Below are 19598 nucleotides of genomic sequence, written 5' to 3' on the forward strand. Positions count from 1 at the left end.
TTTCACTTAGCATAATGTATTCTCAGTTCATCCATGTTGTCACAAATGACAGAATTTTCTTTTGTGTGTGCGGCCGAATAATATTCTAGGTGTATATGTGTGTATATGTGTGTGTTTATGTATATACGGAGATCACATTTTCTTTATCCATTCATCTATCAATAGATGGTTTCTGTATCTTGTGAATAATGTTGCAGTGAACATGGAAGTACAGATATCTCTTTAAGACACTGATTTCATGTCCTATGAATATATGCTCAGAAGTGGGATTGCTGGATCATGTGGTAATTCTTTTAGTTTTTGGAGGAACCTCCATACTGTTTTCCATAATGATTGTGCTAATGAATGTTCCCACCAACAGTGCACTAGTGTTCCTTTTTCTCCACATCCTTACCAACACTTATCTCTTTTCTTTTTGATAGCAGCTATGCTAACAGGTATCAGGTGATACCTCATTTTTTTTATTAAAGTATAGTTGATTTACAATGGTGTGCCAATTTCTGCTGTACAGCAAAGTGACCCAGTCACACATACATATACTGTCTTTTTCTCATATTACCTTCCATCATGTTCTATTCCAAGAGATTGGATTAGTTCCCTTTGCTACACTGCAGGACCTCATTACTTATCCATTGTAAATGTAATAGTTGGCATCTACTAACCCCAAACTCCCAGTCCATCTCACTCCCTCCTCCCTCCCTCCTGGCATCCACAAATCTGTTCTCTCATTGTGGTTTTGATTTGCATTCCCTAATGATTAGTGATGTTGCACACTTTTTCATTTGGCTGTTAGCCACTTGGATGTCTTTTGGGGAAAATGTCTATGCAGGTCCTTTGCCCATTTTTAATTAGGTTATTTGGTATTTTGAGCTATATGAGTTCCTTATATATTGGGTATTAACCCTATATCAGATATGCAGTTTGCAAATATTTTCTCACTCTGTAGGTTGCCTTTTTCACTTTGTTGCTCTTTTCTTTTGCTCTGCAAAAGGTTTTTGGTTTGATGTAGCCCCACTTGTTTATGTTTTGCTTTTAAAGACCAGGCAGTTTTCATACAGAAAATCCCGCATTGTGGATTATCTGATTGTTTCTTCCTGAAGTCATTTACCCGATATTTCTAGTGAAATGGAAGTTAGATGTTAGAGCTTGACTAAATTCAGGTTAAATATTTCATCAGAGGAGGAATATTACATTGTGATAAGAGACCAGAGTGGTGAGTTCTTCTAACAGCTGTGACGTAGTTTGATCACCTGGTTAAGGTTGTGACCTCAGGTTGGGGAGTAACCTCCAGGGTGATACTTTAGCATCTTGTAAAAGCCTCCTCCTCATTAACTTTTTACTTAATAGATTTAGAATCTATTGAGACTTTTTACCTGAATCAATTTTTTTCATTAGGAGTTGTGAAATGAAATGTACATTGCTGATTACCCTTTTCAATGGTCAATTTCTAATTTTCTCCAAGCAGCTTTAACATGATCTGAAATACGTTATTTGAAATGTAAAAGGTTGAAAGTCCAAAATTTTAAGTGTCAGAGTTTTATTCCAATGGGCAGACAATAACCTTTAATTTTCTTTTGCTTTTTTAGCAAAATGGAAATTCAAATTTCTATAAGCCAATTGTTGAATCCTTTGAAGAAGCGCCCCTTCATGCTATGGTATTCACTTACTTGGGATATGGAATTGTAACGCTGTTTGGCTATCTCAGAGATTTTTTGAGAAACTGGGGAATAGAAAAATGCAACGCAGCCGTAGAGCGAGAAGAACAAAAGGTATGTGTGAATACCTCCCGGGGTTTTTGTCAATGCCTATTTTTCTATAGAGTGTTCACACAAATGATGATGTGTGTACAGATCCTAAAAAGAGTGACACACTCAGGACCTACTCAGGGAAAATTCTGTTCCTCTGCATTGGCTAAACTTTTTAAACACTCCCTGTGCCTTCATAGACTTGAGTTTTACAAATATTTATTGAGCAACTATTACTTGCCAGACACAACTACAGTTTTTTTCTACATTATCATATTTAATTTTTATAGCAGCCCCATGCAGTAGATATTAAAATGTCATTTTAAGTCAAAATATAAGAGCAAAGGCATGAGTGGGATTATATTCTGGTCTTCTGAGTAAACGGAGTAATGTTATATTCTATTATGGACTAAGAGAGTGTGTTTGAGTGAAATATGAGATTTTTATTTCATCTATGTCAGCGTTTCTCAATGTTGGTACCACTGACATTTTAGGCACTCTTTGATGTGGGTGGTTGCTTTGTGCATTGCAGGATTTTTAACAACACCTCTGACCTCTACCAACTAAATGTAATTAGCACTCTCCCACATATTTGTGACAATCAAAAATGTCCCCAGACATTGCCAAATGTCTCAAAGAGTGGAAAATCATCCTCACTTTAGCACCACTGATCTAGATACTTTCAGTAGTTGATCCATGAGAGCCCACATCATCCCCTTTTCACAAGGAGCAAACAGGACAACCTGGAAAATATTCAGAGATCTGTGAAGAGCCTGAAATCCTATTAACATGTTTTCCAAACTGTGTCAAATGATTTGTGATACCATAAATCTCTTTTTTCTAAAAAATGCTTTGGGATATGTGATTGTGGGGATGGATTATTTCACATGTTGGAGGCTTGAACACATCTAAGCAAAGAACAGAGGTAAGGCAGGAAGTTTAATGTAATGAGAGAACCTCAAATCCCTTGACTTAATGACTAGTTGCCATGGTGAGCTTAACTCTTGTTACAGTGACATAAACATGACCACATCTTGCAGAATTCTTATTTTGGAATGACCTTAAGTGAAGTGTACCACCTGCAGAAGAAAATCAGGCTGAGTTTGATTATTACCCTTCCTTATACCTTGAGCAAGTATTTGAACATAGGCCCACACTAAGTAATGGGTTCTAACAGAGAGGAAAAGATAGGTCCTTCCATCAGAGAATTGATCTGGTGTGCAAAAATAGACTCACAAGAAAAACAATTGATAAAAATGATGATGGGGAGGAAGGCAATAATAAGAACAGTGATTTATGCCCTGTGATTCCCTTAGGAAGTCATGAAGGCATGTGCTGGGGCTTGAGTGGTGGGCGAGAGTTTGCCTCGTGAGCAAGGGTGCAAAGGAAGACACCCTTAGAGAAGGGCACTCTGTGCCAAGGCAGTCATTAACTCATTAATTAAGCTGGATTCATTTTGAGCATGTGTTTTGTGCCCCGCACTGTGCTACAGTCTGGGAACATAAGAATAACGAAAGCAGATACAATTCTTGCCTTCAGAGAGTTGACCACAGAAAAGGCAATTGCAATAGAATTTGGTAAGAGGTACCGTAGAGGTAAATAGATGACATCAAGGGAGCATAGAAGAGAAACAATTAACCTGGAATTGGTGTTCTGTGAAGGTTTCTGGGAGAAAGAGGAGGTTAAATTGATATCTAAAGGCTGAAGAGTAAGTAGGAGGGCACAGGAAGAGGCAAGGCGGGCTGGAAAGAGGATTCAGAGAGAGGAACTGTGGTGTGAAATGGCTCAGAGGTAAGAGAAAACATTGTGCATTTGAGGAGCCAAAGAATTCTATGGATCAGAATGTCGGGAGTGGGAGTATGTGGGGAGAAAGATTGTTTGGGAGGCAAGCAGGGACCATAGTATAATGGGTTTTTATAAGACATGGACATTTAGTATAAGAACAATGGGAAGGCATTGAAGGATTTCAGGAAGAGGAATGCAGAGCTGCAAATTAGATAGATTGTATTCATTGCCCTATAAAAAAATGGATTGTGAGAGGACAACATAAGGACCCCCCCCCAAAAAAAAAAACACCAAAAAACAAAAAAACCCCATCAAAAACCAGTTCAGAAGTTGATGTAGAAAGCCAGGTTGAAAAAACCTAGATATGACCTACGCCACAGGCACAGCAACAATGCAGGATCTGAGCCGTCGGCCACCTACACGACAGCTCATGGCAATGCCGGATCCTTAACCCACTGAGCAGGGGCAGGGATGGAACCTGCAACCTCATGGTTCCTAGTCGGATTCATTTCTGCTGTTCCAGGGCAGGAAATCCTTTCCCCTTTCCTTTTTATTATGGAAATTGCCAGTAAAAGCAATCTTTTTGTCCATGCTTCCTTTTTCACGCACTTTGTTACACATAGGTTCCTTTGCACTTACTCTACCCTTTCCTAACATAAATGGGTTCATATCAAACATACTATTGTGTGACTGCCGTTTTGTTTTTGTTTTTTTTTCCCCCTAACTATATACTGGAGATCTTTACATGCCAGTGGGGGATTACCTCATTCCTTTTAATAGATGCATGGTGGTGTTCCATAAATGGTTGCATGATTATTTGTATTCCCTTTTTTTTTTATTGAAAATCATTCTTCTAGGAACAGCATATGCATTTATTCAAGGATAATTCCTAGAAGTGTCTTTCTGGGGCCAAGGGATGTATATTTCAACACCAAAGTATTGGCAAATTATCTTTTAAAAAATTTGCCTAGCTGGACTCTAGTCAGTATATGACAGTGCTTGCTTTCTTGTTGGTACTTGATATATTGATATGGTCAACTTATATTTCATTTTCGCCAATCTGATAAGCGAACATTTTTTGTTTGTTGTTTTTTTAGGGCTGCATCTGTGGCATTAGTAAGTTCCCAGGCTAGGTGTCAAACTGACACTATAGCCAATGGCCTACACCACAGCCATAGCAACACAGGATCCAAGCCACATCTGTGACCTACACCAGAGTTTACAGCAACACCAGATCCCCAGCCCACTGAGCGAGGCCAGGGATCAAACCCACATCCTCATGGATGCTAGTCAGGTTCTTAACCCACTGACCCACAGTGGGAACTCCACATTTTTTATGTTCTTATCTTTTTCTGCATTTCTCTTTAGTAGTGAGACTGAGATTTTTTTATATGATTATTATTCATTTATAATTTTTCCTCTTGCATGGCTTATTTGTAGCCTTTGCTCATAATTTTATTAAATTGTTTTTTCTTACTGATTGAGAGAAGCTCTTCTTACATACCTTTATATTGACCATTTGTCTGTTAGTTTTAAATATTTTCCAATTCTGTTTCAAGGCTTTTAATTTTTTTCTCTGTTATATCTAGCCATATATATATGTTTAAATTTTAAGTCACATATATCAAGCACTTCTTTTATGTTTACTTTGTTGTTATTATTTCTATTTTTGCTGTTTTTTTTCTCTTTGGTTAATCATGTTAAGAAAGGCTTTTTATTTTCATCTTATAGTTATAACAAATGTTCCAATAATTCCATTCAGTACTTTTATGATTTGGAGTATTTATATGTTTAATCTACAAATCCATCTAGAATTTATTTCTATGTGTTTTTTGAAGTAGGAGGACTATTTTTTTAAAGAAATGTTTTAATTGTCTCGGTATCATTCATTGGAGAGTTCAAAAAAATTTTACCCACTTATTTGAAATAGTGGTCAATCTGTCAATTCTGTTATGTGAATCTGTAAGTTTTTAGAATTAGCTTACCAGGTGAATTTATTTATTTATTTATTTATTTATCTATTTATTTATTTATTTTTGTCTTTTTGGCATTTCTTGGGCCGCTCCCACGGCATATGGAGGTTCCCAGGCTAGGGGTCGAATCAGAGCTGTTGCTGCTGGCCTACACCAGAGCCACGGCAATGCCGTATCCGAGCCGCGTCTGTGACCTACACCACAGCTCACGGCAACACCGAATCTTTAACCCACTGAGCAAGGGCAGGAATCGAACCCGCAACCTCATGGTTCTTAGTCGTATTCGTTTACCACTGTGCCACGACGGGAACTCCAGCCAGGTGAATTTAAAAATGAGAACTGTTGCTATTTTAATTGGAAATGTATTAAATCGATACATATTACAGGTCAATTTTGGAAAATTTGGCGTCAATAATATTATATTTTCTCATTCAGAAAGGTGAAATGTCTTTCCATTTATTTAGATATTTCTTTTGTCCTTTAATAAAATGTTATAATTTTCCTTATTCTAAAATCTTATTGTTTCCTCTTGTGATTATTATATGGTACAATTTTTTTTAGGGTGGTGCTATTTGAATACTACCTTTTCCCCATCCAACATTCAAATTAGTTGTTAATGGCATATATGAAAGCTATTGATATTTTCATATTTGAATTTCAAATGCTACTGCTTTAATGATTTCTCTCCTTAATTGTTACAGCTTCTTAGAATCGGAATTTCTTGTAATTTTCCACATATGCCATGAAAAACCATATTGTCTTTTAGGTCTATTGCAAACTAATTAATTACGTCATTTGAATCCTCTAGACTTATTTTTTGTCTCTTCAAACCTATAATTTCTGAGAAATGTGCTTTCTACTGTGACTGTGGGTTCTTCAGATTTTTCTTATTTATTTCAGGGTAACAGTCATATACACCGATGGCTTTTATAGTCTTGGTAGATTTTTTCCTTTTTATCATACTTTATTTTGCCTGATATTAACATTTATATATCTGCTGTTTCTTCAATAGTCATTTGTATTTTCCATCTTTTTTATTTTTAGGAATGTTTTTCTCTCATTAGAAACATATAGATTTACTTTTAAGACAAATATGAAAGTTTCTATGTTTTAATAACATGAGCTAAGAACAATTACTGACTTGAACTACCTGAAATCATTGTTTTTAAAGGTCAAAAATAGTCAAACAGCAATTTCAAATGGTTAAAACCATTTAATTACAAATTTGTTCAAGCTTATTCCTACCATCCTTATATTTTACATTCACAATTTCTGGGTTTTGTTTTTTTTTTTTTTTTGCTTTTTAGAGCCACACCCGAGGCATGTGGAGGGTCCCAGTCTAGGGGTCTAATCAGAGCTACAGCTGCTGGTCTATACTATACTACAGCCACAGCAATGTCAGGTCAGATCCAAGCCGTGTCTGCGACCTACACCACAGCTCACGGCAAGGCTGGATCTTTAACCTGCTGAGCAAAGCCAGGGATCGAACCCACAAGCTCATGGTTCCTAGTCGGATTTGTTTCTGCTGCACCACGATGGAAACTCCTGTCGTTTATTTTTAATTTTAAATATTTCTCCTTTCATATTTTTGGTACATTTGATTGAGTTTTTTTTGTTCTGCATTTTCCTCGTCACTGTTACATACAGTATATCCCTTACTCTTTAATGGATATTTAACATGTATATTTAGAATTTAGCTACCATTATTTAGTAAGTAGAGTCATCCCCTAATCAGGACAAGAATTTAATAAAGTTTCACTTTTCACAATACTCATTCTCAAAGTTGTCATTTATTTATAAATTTTTAGTTTCTGTTTCTTTATATTACATATATAAAACTACTTGGGGAGTTGGTGTCATTGATCAGTGGTAACAAACCCAGTTAGTGACCATGAAGACGAGGGTTCGATCCCTTGCCTTGTTCAGTGGGTTAAGGATCCAGCATTGCTCTGAGCTGTGCTGTAGGTCACAGATGCTACTGGATCTGGCATGGCTGTGGCTGTGGCACAGCTCAGCAGCTGCAGCTCTGATTCAATCCCTAGCCTGGGAATTTCCATATGCCGCAGGACATACGGAAGTTTGTCTTTCTCTAAAAAGACAAACAAACAAAAAAAAACCTGCTTGGGCTAAACCATATTTCATCAGTCTCTTCCTTCACTATTTTTTTCTGGCATCTTTCTTCCTCCATAGCTATTTCGTTGTTTTATTGAAGTGCATGCTCAGTTATTACTGAAAAGACCCGTGGGAGTTAAACTCATGGCTCCTTTCATAGACTGGAATGTTTTTATTTAAATTTCTGACTTGATGGCAGGCTTGGCGGAACATTGGATTTTAAGTTCAAAATAATATTCCCTCATAGTCTTTTACACCCCTGTCACCTAAGAAAAGTCTGAAGCAATCTAATTCTTATTCCCTGTTCTATAAACTGCCTTTCTCCCATCTCTGAAGACTTTTGTGATTCTTCTCTTTATCATTCTGAAATGTAACCAGGACATAGCTTGGTGTAGGTTTTTCCTTATTTGCTCTATTCAGGACCTGACAGACCACTTTAGGGGCCATACCTTTCTTCCTCTCTGGGACTTTCCCCTCATCCTTCTTCTTTATTCCCTCTTCCATCTCACCTCCTCCTTATCCTTCCTTCAATCTTGCAAATCCTTTTAGAGATGCCAGAGCTTCTGAATCTGTCCTTCATATCTCTTGACTTTTTATTTTTTCATATATTCTCATCTCTGTTTTTTCATTATGTCCTGGAAAGATAGTCACCTTACTGTGCTGGTTTATTAATTTACTTCTCAGCTCTGTCCATTATGCTTTTGAACTTTTTAATTTTTTTAAAGAATGGATTGTTTTTTGTGTCTTTCTAAACATGTCACCTATATATTTTTGAAATTATTTTTCTGTTTGCTGTATTAAGTATTTTTGTTAAATGTTAGTTCTGCTTATTGTATTTGGTGCCTCTTTATTGTACCAGTTTTCCTGAAATAGTGCTGATGTGTGCTCACTTTTTTTTTTTTTTTTTTGGCTTTTTAGGGCTGAACCCAAGGTATATGGAAGTTCCCAGACTAGAGGTCAGCCTATGTCATGGCCACAGCAACATGGGATTCAAGCCACATCTGTGACCTACACCACAGCTCACACCAATGCCAGATCCTTAAGCCATTGGGCAAGGCCAGGGATTGAACCTGCATCCTCATGGATGAGGTGGGGTTTGTTATTGCTGAGCCACAGTGGGAACTCCTATTTTGTTTTTCAAATATCTGGGTTTTTTTGTCATTTCATAGGACTTTCAGTAGAATCCATACAGGCACTGATCCTGCCACCTTTATTCAATCTCCCTCTAATTTCTTACTAGGAAAAATTAAATGTCTCCATCTTTACTTTGTGTTTCTCATACTTCAAAGAACTGTGGCTCACAATAATATAATACAATGATCCTATCCAACAAAAAAGAAAACACAGATATATTTTATAATTATTCTGAGCTCAGCCCTGGGTAAGAGAAACAGTTGTTTCTCAAAAGGAAATAATAATATAAAATGAAATATTAGGCGAGAATTGTCAGTGAAGACACAAAAGAAAAACTGTTTGATAATGATTCTTTCTCTCTCTACAAATTCATGATGCTATTTGTTACTGAATGGGCATGTGGTTAAATCAAATAAGAAGGGACATGCTTCTAAATTGGTGGGTTTTTTTTTTTTTTTTTTTTTTTTTTAGCAATGGATATATTGTCTTTACTTCCTTATGAACACCTAGCCCTGCAACAACAGGTGTCCAGCCCTTGAGTTCTCAGTGGTTCACGTAAATCAGAATACATGTTGGGAGATCTTCAGCTTGATTTCTAAGCCCTTAGGCATCCGCCAACAGTTATGCCAACAGAGCCAACCATGCAAGCTCCGTGACCTTTCTAAAAAGATAATGAGTGGGGTCAAAAAAGTTAAGACCTAATTATCATCCAACCAATTTTTTTCCCAAATACACTGCTTTAGGCACAGACGCATTTTGTTACCCTTCAGATAGAGTTCACAGGGATTTATTGTCTCCAGTACTCATTTGGGGACCTGTATTGTGCTGGCTGTCATCTTTGTCACCTTGATTTGCCACATGTTTTACTTCCCCCTTTAAAAAAGTTACCAGGAGCTGGAGGCTCACAGAGTTATTTGTCGACCCCACCTGTCCACCTACCCACAGACCCTTGCTCAAAATATCTCAGGTGGAATATTTTCATAGCTCCTCCAGGTCTTTGAGCATCAGATTGCAAATGAACTACAAAAAGCAAGGGACCAAAGGTAAACTTCTGCCTCTGTTATAACAGGATTTTGTGCCGCTGTATCAAAACTTTGAGAATTTTTATACACGGAATCTTTACATGAGAATTAGAGACAACTGGAACCGGCCCATCTGCAGTAACCCGGGGGCTCTGTTTGATGTGATGGAGAGGGTGTCAGATGACTACAACTGGACATTTAGGTGAGGCAGCCACCTGGAGGGGCTTGATTAAAAGAAAATTCTTTCAAGGAAATTCTAGCATGGGCACCAGATTAGAGATCTGAAAAAAATAAAGCATGGCACAGCTGGTCCTCCATCATTTGGCCCTTGGCAAAGCCCTTATGATGCCAGTGGGGAAAGTCAGAGTAATTAAGTTACCATGGGTAGCTCGTTTGTATTGAAATTAAAGAGCAATCTGTGCCAGGAGGTGAGGCTACAGAAGAGTTCTTTTCAGCTTTATCGACAAATTGTAACCGCCTACTTCTTGCTGAAGGAGACACTGATGACCATGGCTCTTTCTCATTTAGAAAATTCTTGCTGAAATTTAAACCAGCATATCACAAAAGCAAGTACCTAAGGAAAAGTAGGGCTGAGTCATACTCCGTGGTCCCGATACCGTTTTCCAATGCTCTGCCCAGCTTTATTATGGGGTTACTCTCCCCCAAGGGCAAATAATTTTGTGATAACAATGCAGAACAATTTGGGCCAAACTGAAGGTCTCTTTGAGAGGCTTTTATAGGATACTAGGATGATATTACATGAGAAAGCTCTGTATGTTCACCTGTCCTTCTCTCTGCAGGTCTACTGGAAGAATCATTAAAGATGTCATCAACATGGGTTCTTATAACTTCCTTGGCCTGGCAGCTAAGTACGATGAATCCATGAGGACAGTAAAGGATGTTTTAGAGACCTATGGCATAGGTGTGGGCAGCACCAGACAGGAAATGGGTAAGTACCTTTGCAGTTTTTCAATTTTGTCTAGTCAGTTCTCAGATTCCTTCTGGCTACTTCTCAAATCTAGATCATATTTAGACTGAGTGCCTTAAAAAATGGTTACAAAATGCAGAAAGAAAAAAGTATATGATGGTCTCTTGGAAAATTCAAGCGTTATGCTCTTAGAAGGCAATTTTAATTAAGATTTTAATTCTCCAGAATAAGTAAAAATGGGTCCTTCCTGACCACAATATTTAAGTAGAAGCTGTTATGCCTCTTCCATCTGGTCCTTTTCTGGGTCTTTTCTCCCACTTCTCTTTTTTTAAGAAAACAATTTTATTGATGTATAATTGCTATTCACAGAAACATACTGTACCTGTTTAATGTGTATAATTTGGTGAGTTTGGACATATGCATACACCTGTGAAAACATCACCACAGTTGAGTACTAAACATATCTGTCACCTCAGAAAGTGTCACACTGTCCTCCCTTTTTTGTGATAAGAATGCTTACCATGAGATCTACCTACTCCCCCCCCGCATTTTGCTGAAACAAATTTTATTTTATTCTTATTTATTGAAGTATACTTGACATATAATATTACATTAGTTTCAGGCATACACCTAATAATTCTGTATTTAGAGATTTACCCTTTTAATGAATTTTTCAAGTGCACAATACAGTATTGCTAACTATAGACACTGTGTGGGAAGGCAAGTCTCTAGAACTTATTCATCCTGCATCATGGAAGCTTTGCACCCATTGAACAACAACCTTTCATTTGGATTTGGCTCTTTCTCTCATTTTATTTTTATTATCTATCTATCTATTTATTTATTTTGGCTGAGCCTGTGGCATGTAGAAGTCCCAGGGCCAGGGATCAAACCCGCACCACAGTGGTGACAATGCCAGATCCTTAACCCTCTAGGCCACCAGGGAACTCCTCTCCCACTTTTCTTAATAATGTCCATCATTGATCTTGCTTTTGAGCTTGTATATTGCCCATGAATTTGAGCTTCATAAAAGGAGGAATGAGTTGTGTTAACTGTTGTGTTGAATCAATGAATGAGAAGGGTGGAACAGAATGTCTATTTATTTTAGCTGAAACATTTCCTCTTATTCAGGAGAGTAAAGTCTGTGAAGAGGACACATCTGCTCCTCCCATTTCAGGGAAAAGGAGCAGAGCAAGCTTGTTCCCATAGAGCACTTTGTGCTTCCTGGCCTGTTTTCTTCCCATGTATCATCTCACTTATTCCTCACAAAACCCTGTGCTGTAGCGGGCAGCCCCAATGATGGTCTTTCCATCTTCTAGAGGAGGAAACGAAGATCACAGTGATTAAGGGATGTGCTCACGGTAGCCAGTGACCCATCCTAACACCCAGTCTAATTCTGCTTTTCTACTAAGCAGTTTTCCATCCAGGATAATACATGTGAGGCTCACCAAGTCAGTTTTAGGCCAGTCTAGGAATCCAAGGTACATCTGCTAAAGATGGCGTTACCATGAATGAAAATTGAGCCACAGGCCCCTCTTAGATAACCAGTTGGCAGAAGGGCTTTAAAAACATCAAATTATTCAGACTTGTGCAATAAATAACAATTCAAATGGAAGTTACTTTTAAAATCCACATAGCCCGTAAATACATAGCTAAAACTCCAGAGGGTGTAAAAGTTGCCCAGGTTTCTTAGGAAAGACACTGTATCTCCTTTTTTTTTTTTTTTTTTTTTTCCTTTTTAGGGCCACACTTGTGGCATATGGAGGTTCCCAGGCTAGGGTTTGAATAGTAGCTGTAGCTGACAGCCTACGCCACAGCAACAGGGGATCCAAGCCACTCTGTGACCTACACCAGAGCTCATGCAACACTGAGTGAGGCCAGGGATCGAACCCGCATCCTCATGGATACTAGTTGGATTCATTTCCACTGTGCCATGACAGGAACTTCCTGTATCTTTATTTTAAGGCATGAGACCTGGAGAAATGAGCAGGGAGCAAAAGAAAGAGAAGAAAAGCTGTCTGACCCCCAGGGCCCCATTAAGGGATGGGGAAGAGACTGGAAAGGTACCCCTGTCATCAGAGACATGGAGTCAGTAACTCTTGGGGAGGTTGCCTCTGGTGCTGGTGGCACCAAATACCAGGACTGTCAATCAGGAAACACATTCCTAAGATGATGACCCCCACCTCACTGAGAACAATCCCCAGTCACAGCCATGAGAACCTGAAGGAGACAGGTTGACACAGGCGATGATTTGTCTTCAGTGAAGACAGATAAGGGAGACTGGTCCCCGATTCTGCAGACTTGACAAACCTAGAGAAACCAGGCAGAGATGGAAAATCTGGTTTGGACAACCTGCAGCCTACATTCTTTCTCCACCTACTTACTCATCTTTCTGAGTCGCTGGGCTTTTAAAACTTACTTGCTTCATTGAACTCTCCAGCTCAAGCTCTAGGAAGATGTTAACAGTTTTTCAAGCAAACATCAAGAGAGCAAAATAAAAGCCATCCACATTAATGTTAGGCAACTAGAAGAACCGAAAACAAGAATATAAGCAGACAGGAGTTCCCGTCATGGCGCAGTGGTTAACGAATCCAACTAGGAAACATGAGGTTGCGGGTTCGATCCCTGGCCTTGCTCAGTGGGTTAAGGATCCGGTGTTGCCGTGAGCTGTGGTGTAGGTTGCAGACGTGGCTCAGATCTGGCCTTGCTGGGGCTCTGGCGTAGGCCGGTAGCAACAGCTCCGATTGGACCCCTAGCCTGGGAACCTCCATATGCTGTCGGTGCAGCCCTAAAAAAAAAAAAAAAAAAAAAAGACAAAAAAAAAAAAAAACTTACTAATGGGAGTTCCCTGATGGCTCAGTGGTTTAAGGATCTGGCATTGTCACTGCTGTGGCTCTGGTTACTGTTTTGGTGTGCATTTGATCCCTGGCCTGGGAATTTCCCTATGCCTCAGGCACAGCCAAAAAGAAGTTACTAATCTTCTAAGGGGAGAAGAACACAAAACCATATTAAAAATAGAAAAATTGAACAACAAAGAAATCAAAAGGAAGTATTTAAAATATGGTAAAAAGATAGAGTCGCATATAATTTTTTTTAGTACTTCTTTATCTTTTTTTTTTGGCTATACCCAAGGCATATGAAAGTTCCTGGGTCAGGTATTGAACGCCACCACAGCAGCAACCCAGCCACACCAGTAACAGCAGGATCCTTAAAGAATATACTGAAGTTTCCTGCCATGGCAGCAGTGAGTTAAGAATCTGACTGCAGATGTTCGGGTCACTGAGAAACTGTGGGTGAAGTCCCTGGCCCAGTGCAGTGGGTTTAAGGATGCAGTGTTGCCATGGCAACAGTGTAGGTGGTAACTGTGGCTCAGATCTAATCCCTGGCCTGGGAACCTCCATATGCTGCAGGTGCAGCTATAAAATAGAAAAGTAAATAAACAAATGACCCAAAAGTGTGGTGCAAACAAAAACAGAAAGGAAAGCAGAGGTTAAGCTTAATCCATGAATCATTAAGCATAAGAAGAGATTCACCTTATAAAAATTATGTAGAGAGCCTCTAATAAAGATTGAGGCAACCCCTAGCACTTCTGTGGATCAAGTAACACAGCTAAGACATCTATGTCTGTTTATTTTTCTATATAGACTGGAGATTAGTAGGATAATGAATTATTGGAGGCCTTGAAAATCATGTGGGTCAGCTTAATATTCCTGATTAAAAATAAAAGTGAGAAAAATAAAAAATGAAATAGTGATAGGAGACTAATAAAGTACCTCCCAGAAATACACAGTGAAATATTTAGGGGTGAAGGGTACATCATGATTGCACTTTATTAAGTAGTTCAGAAAAAATTACATATAATTGTATATGATTTTTATGATACCATGTATATTATTAAAATCATATATAATTTATATAATCACATATATTATATATAATTATATATATATATGTGTGTGTGTATATATATATGTAGAGAGAGAGGTGTTTTTTCTTTTTCTTTCTTTTTTTTATGGCCACACCATATGGAAGTTCCTGGGCCAGGGACTGAATCTGAGCCAGAGCTGTGACCTAAAAGTACTGAATGGAATTATAGGAAAATGTGCTATAAGATGAAAAGAAAAAGCCTTCCTAAACATAATTAATCAGTGCCTGATCCTTAACCTGCTGTGCCAGGCGGGGATCCAACCTAAGCCTCCACAACCACCAGAGCTGCACTAAAATGATAACATTTGGGGAACCTGGGTGAAAGGTATTTGGGGATTCTTGGTACTATTCTTGCAACCTTTCTATAGGTCTAAAATTACATCAGACTAAAATGTCTTAAAAAAGAGAGAGAATCTCATTGCTAATCCATTCCAAAGGCAATAGTCTGCATCTATTAACCCCAAGCTCACAATCCATCCCACTCCCTCCCCCTTGGCAACCACAAGTCTATTTTCAAACTCCATGATTTTCTTTTCTGTAGAATGGTTCATTTGTGCCATATATTAGATTCCAGATATAAGTGATATCATATGGTGTTTGTCTTTCTCTTTCTGACTTGCTTCACTCAGTATGAGAGTCTCTTGTTCCATCCATGTTGCTGCAAATGGCATTATTTTGTTCTTTTTAATGGCTTAGCAGTATTCCACTATATATATATTCCACATCTTCCTAATCCAATCATCTGTCAATGGACGTTTGGGTTGTTTCCTTGTCTTGGCTGTTGTGAATAGTGCTGCGGTATGTCTAGTTACTTATGATGGAGCACGATAATGTGAGAAAAAAGAATCTATAATGTATGTGTAACTGGGTCACCATGCTGTACAGTGGAAAAAAAGTAATAATGTATTGGGGAAATAAAAATAAATAAATAAATAAATAAATAAATACATGAGAGAGAAGAGTGCAACATGAACTATGAACATGTGGGCAGAGGTGAGTACAGGTCATTGTTTGGTCCAGTTAAAAATTGGGGGTTAACAGGAGTTCCCATCATGGCTCAGTGGTTAACGAACCCAACTAGGAACCATGAGGTTGCAGGTTCGATCCCTGGCCTTGCTTAGTGGGTTAAGGATCTGGTGTTGCCATGAGCTGTGGTGTAGGTTGCAGACACAGCTCAGGTCTGGCATTGCTGTGGCTGTGGTGTAAGTTGGTGGCTACAGCTCCAATTCGACCCCTAGCCTGGGAACCTCCATATGCTGTGGGTGTGGTCCTAAAAAGCAAAAATAAATAAATAAATAAATAAAATAAAAATTGGGGGTTAACAGATGCAAATGATTGCCTTTGGAATGGATAAGCATTGAGATCCTGCTGTATAGCACTGGGAACTACGTCTGGTCACTTATGATGGAACATGATAATGTGAGAAAAAGAATGTATATATGTATGTGTGACTTGGTCACCTTGCTGTACAGTAGAAAATTGATAGAACACTGTAAACCAGCTATAATGGAAAAAATAAAAATCATTTAAAAATAAAAAATAAATAAAATAAAAATTCTTCTCCTATCAAGATTGTCTGTGACAGGAAAGCTCATTCATCATAACTATAAATCCATGCCTCACTGAAGGTTTTTATTTTGGATCAGAGTCTAATTATCTATTCATGTTTTAAATTGACAAGAGGTGGCAAATGATTGGCTAAAAATAAAGGCCTGGGAAGGTGGGCAAATAAAAGTTATTTCTATTATTTTACTGGACTCAGTCAGGATGGGAAATCTCTTAACCCAGCAGCAAAAGCCTACATTCAGTGTGACAGTGTGTTCCAGACCCATTTCAGACACCACATCTGGCTTCTAGAATTTTCTTTGAATGTTTCACAGGAAGACAAAGCTACTCAAGAAGCTTTATAGCTCCATGACCCTGACCAGACTGGACACAGGCAGAATAAGCAGGAGGGCAGAGTATGCTAAGAGCTTTTGGATTAAGGGCTGAAAATCCTTTAAACAGAAGGGTTGATGCCAGTTTTAACACAGGAATCACCAATCCCAGCAGAGTGGCTCAGAAGTGGGCTGAGAGCCATGACACAGTGGGAATGGCCAGATGAGACCAGCTGGCAGGTTGCCACCATAAATGTCAGCCTATTCCTAAGTTGAGTCTAAGGAACAATCGACAAACAGGATATTCTGGATGAAGGGTGACTACAGTCAAAGTTTGGAAAATAGTCTTCACATGTGCTGAGCAGGGGAGGAACAGGCAGTTGGGAAACGGGCTTATTAATAACACCCATACTCTTTACTACTAATCGGTATCAATGTGAAGGCCAGGAGTATTTCTGTTCTGACTTAAAAAGTATGAGCCGGTCTATATCTTAAACAATCAGCTGAAATGCGCAGTTCATAAACATAGTATTGCTGCTTTTTCCTGAATCTGATTTATTGATTTGATTTATGGTGGTTTAACCCGATGCTTGGCACGTGAAAATACTGCAAAGAGATGGCCAGAGGATACACCTAGCTTGTACTTATCCTTTTATTCACAGAGTAGGTTTTCAGTATCCCACTGGATAATAAAACCTTTGGGATAAGAGCAAATGTCAGTATATGCACAACATCACAAATTGGAGAGCCACTGCCACCAGCCTATGTTACTGATCTAACATTGTAGAGAGAAATAGAAATAAAAATTATTGTGGATTGATGCATACCTTCGGCCAGGACTATAGATAGCTATGCCTTCTTGGGATTACAAAATACATATATTGATACACCAACAAGGAAATGTTGACTATCATTTCTAGAACCACTCAAGTACTCAGACCACCAACTGCAACTTAACATGATTCAGGCATCTCAGTTCACTGTGGGTATGGCCTGAATATTGGTGGAAACAAGCAAGTTAAATTTCTAGTGACTGTTTTGTTTCCCCAAGTTCCATCTACATGTTTGTTTCTTGAATTCAAGGAGCAGGAGGAGGAGAGCAAAATTAATATGAAGGAGCCATAATTATTTACTTTTCCTTGAAAACCTCACCCTATTACAGAGAATCCCAGGCTAAATTTGAGAGTGTGGCTTCCTGGAGTAGAAAATGTTCAGCCCACTGCTGTGGCATGGGTTCGATCCCTGGCCCTAGGACTTCCACATGCTGTGTGTTGCAGTCACGTCCAAAAAAAGAAAAGAAAAGGAAAAAATAGAAAAGAAAAGAAAATGTCTAGCCCATCCTGGGAATCTGGCCAAATATGTTGATGAAATATGAACTAAGAGCTCTAAACAGAGAAATTCTATGATCATGGGGGTTGGGTGTGGGCACTGTTACTTTCCAGAAATCAAGGGAAAGCCCCTAGATGCAAAACCACTTGTAACTACAACTCAGCTGTGAGACATTTGGTCATAGAAATTGATCTACTTGAAAACTACTTTATTAAACCTTTGACCACTGGAAATCCAGAAGAAGGCTGGTTTCCGGAAACCTACTATGGTCCCCTGCATTTCCTCCCTTCTCCTTCCCTTTAAGTCAAGCTAATGAAAGAGACCTCCCAGATGGCAATTTCTCAGGCAATTCTTAGACACACCCACTTCTCATTAGTTGATTGGCTATTTGATCATTTACAACACATCCCATATCACCCTAAAGAATGCTAGCGATGCAACTGCTCTAGATAAACCTCTGGAATGGCAGATTTGGGAAAGGTGTAGGTGTCGGAAGAGATCATGGAGATTCATCATTAACTTCTACTCATGCACATGCTTCTGGGAGACTGAGCTAGGACGTGGTTGTCCCCTGACCTCTGGGCTGGAAAAGCTCATGGGGAAAGATAATTAATTCTAATTTGAGAAAAAATGCCACCAGACATCAGTTGTGACCTCTTAGGAAGGGCAAAGTTAGACCATCAAATGTCCTCTTTAATGCAGAATAAAATTTTGAACTCACCATTCAATGCCTTCTAAAGTGTAATCCCTCACCATTTTAGCCCAATAAGCAAACTAATTTACCAATTTAAATAAAATTCTGATATCATACTCTGTATAGTAAAACATTTTGATTAAAAGAAGCATGTTTAGGAGTTCCCTTTGTGGCTCAGTGGTTAATGAATCTGACTAGCATCCATGAGGATGCAGGTTCAGTCCCTGGCCTTGCTCAGTGGGCTAAGGATTCAGCGTTGCCATGAGCTGTGGTGTGGGTTGCAGATATGGCTCGGATCCTGCATTGCTGTGGCTGTGGCGTAGGTGGGCAGCTACAGCTCCGATTGGACCCGGAGCCTGGGAACTCCATATGCTGTGGGTGCGACCCTAAAAGGCAAAATAAATAAATAAATAAATATAAAAGAAGCATGTTTATAACTGTCCTGAATATGCTAACAATATTCCTCTAACTTAAATCAGAGTTAAATCTGCTCTTAACAGTCTACAGATGCAAATTACAGCATCTTTCCACTTGTACATTTTTCTATTCTGTTAAGTGTATCATCTGGAGCAATAAAAATATAATTGAAGACAGGTGTAATTAAAATTTTTCTATTAGCCACATTTTAAGAAGTTAAAAAAAAACTCAGGTAATCTTAATTCCATAATACATTTAATTTGATCCAATATATACAAAGTATTATCTTTTAAACATGTAATCATTATAGAAACAATGAACTACACTACATTATTTTTTTTGGCCATACCCATGGTATGGGGAAGTTCCCAGACCAGGGATCGAACCCAAGCTACAGCTGTAGTCAGAGCCACAGCAGTGACAACACCAGATCCTTAAGCCACGAGCCACGAGGCAACTCCTATACTACATTATTTTTTGTTATTTTGTGCTGTCTTCTGAAAATGGTGTAGTTTTACCCTTAGAGCCCATGTTAATTCAGACACCAAATTTTCATTGGTTAAAATGAAGTAAGTGGAAAATAATCCTACCAAAACAGTAAGATTGTGTTTAGTGGAGAATATTTTACACTGCTTGTATTAACAATTAAATTCAC

General features: G+C 38.6%; 1 protein-coding gene across 1 annotated transcript in view; it reads left to right on the forward strand.

The window, feature by feature from the left end:
* The window catches only part of SPTLC3 (serine palmitoyltransferase long chain base subunit 3), a 132649-nt gene that overhangs the window by 27092 nt on the left and 85959 nt on the right, over positions 1–19598 (forward strand). The window contains exons 2-4 of the mRNA XM_003134257.5: positions 1587–1769; positions 9819–9973; positions 10572–10720. Coding sequence (XP_003134305.1) covers positions 1587–1769; positions 9819–9973; positions 10572–10720 — 487 coding nt within the window. The remainder of the gene's footprint in view (positions 1–1586; positions 1770–9818; positions 9974–10571; positions 10721–19598) is intronic.

Source organism: Sus scrofa, chromosome 17, assembly GCF_054392235.1.
Source record: "Sus scrofa isolate SSC_HxYL_T2T_F1_AM1 chromosome 17, Sscrofa_HxYL_maternal_Yorkshire_Landrace_v2.0, whole genome shotgun sequence".
Lineage (NCBI taxonomy): Eukaryota > Metazoa > Chordata > Mammalia > Artiodactyla > Suidae > Sus > Sus scrofa.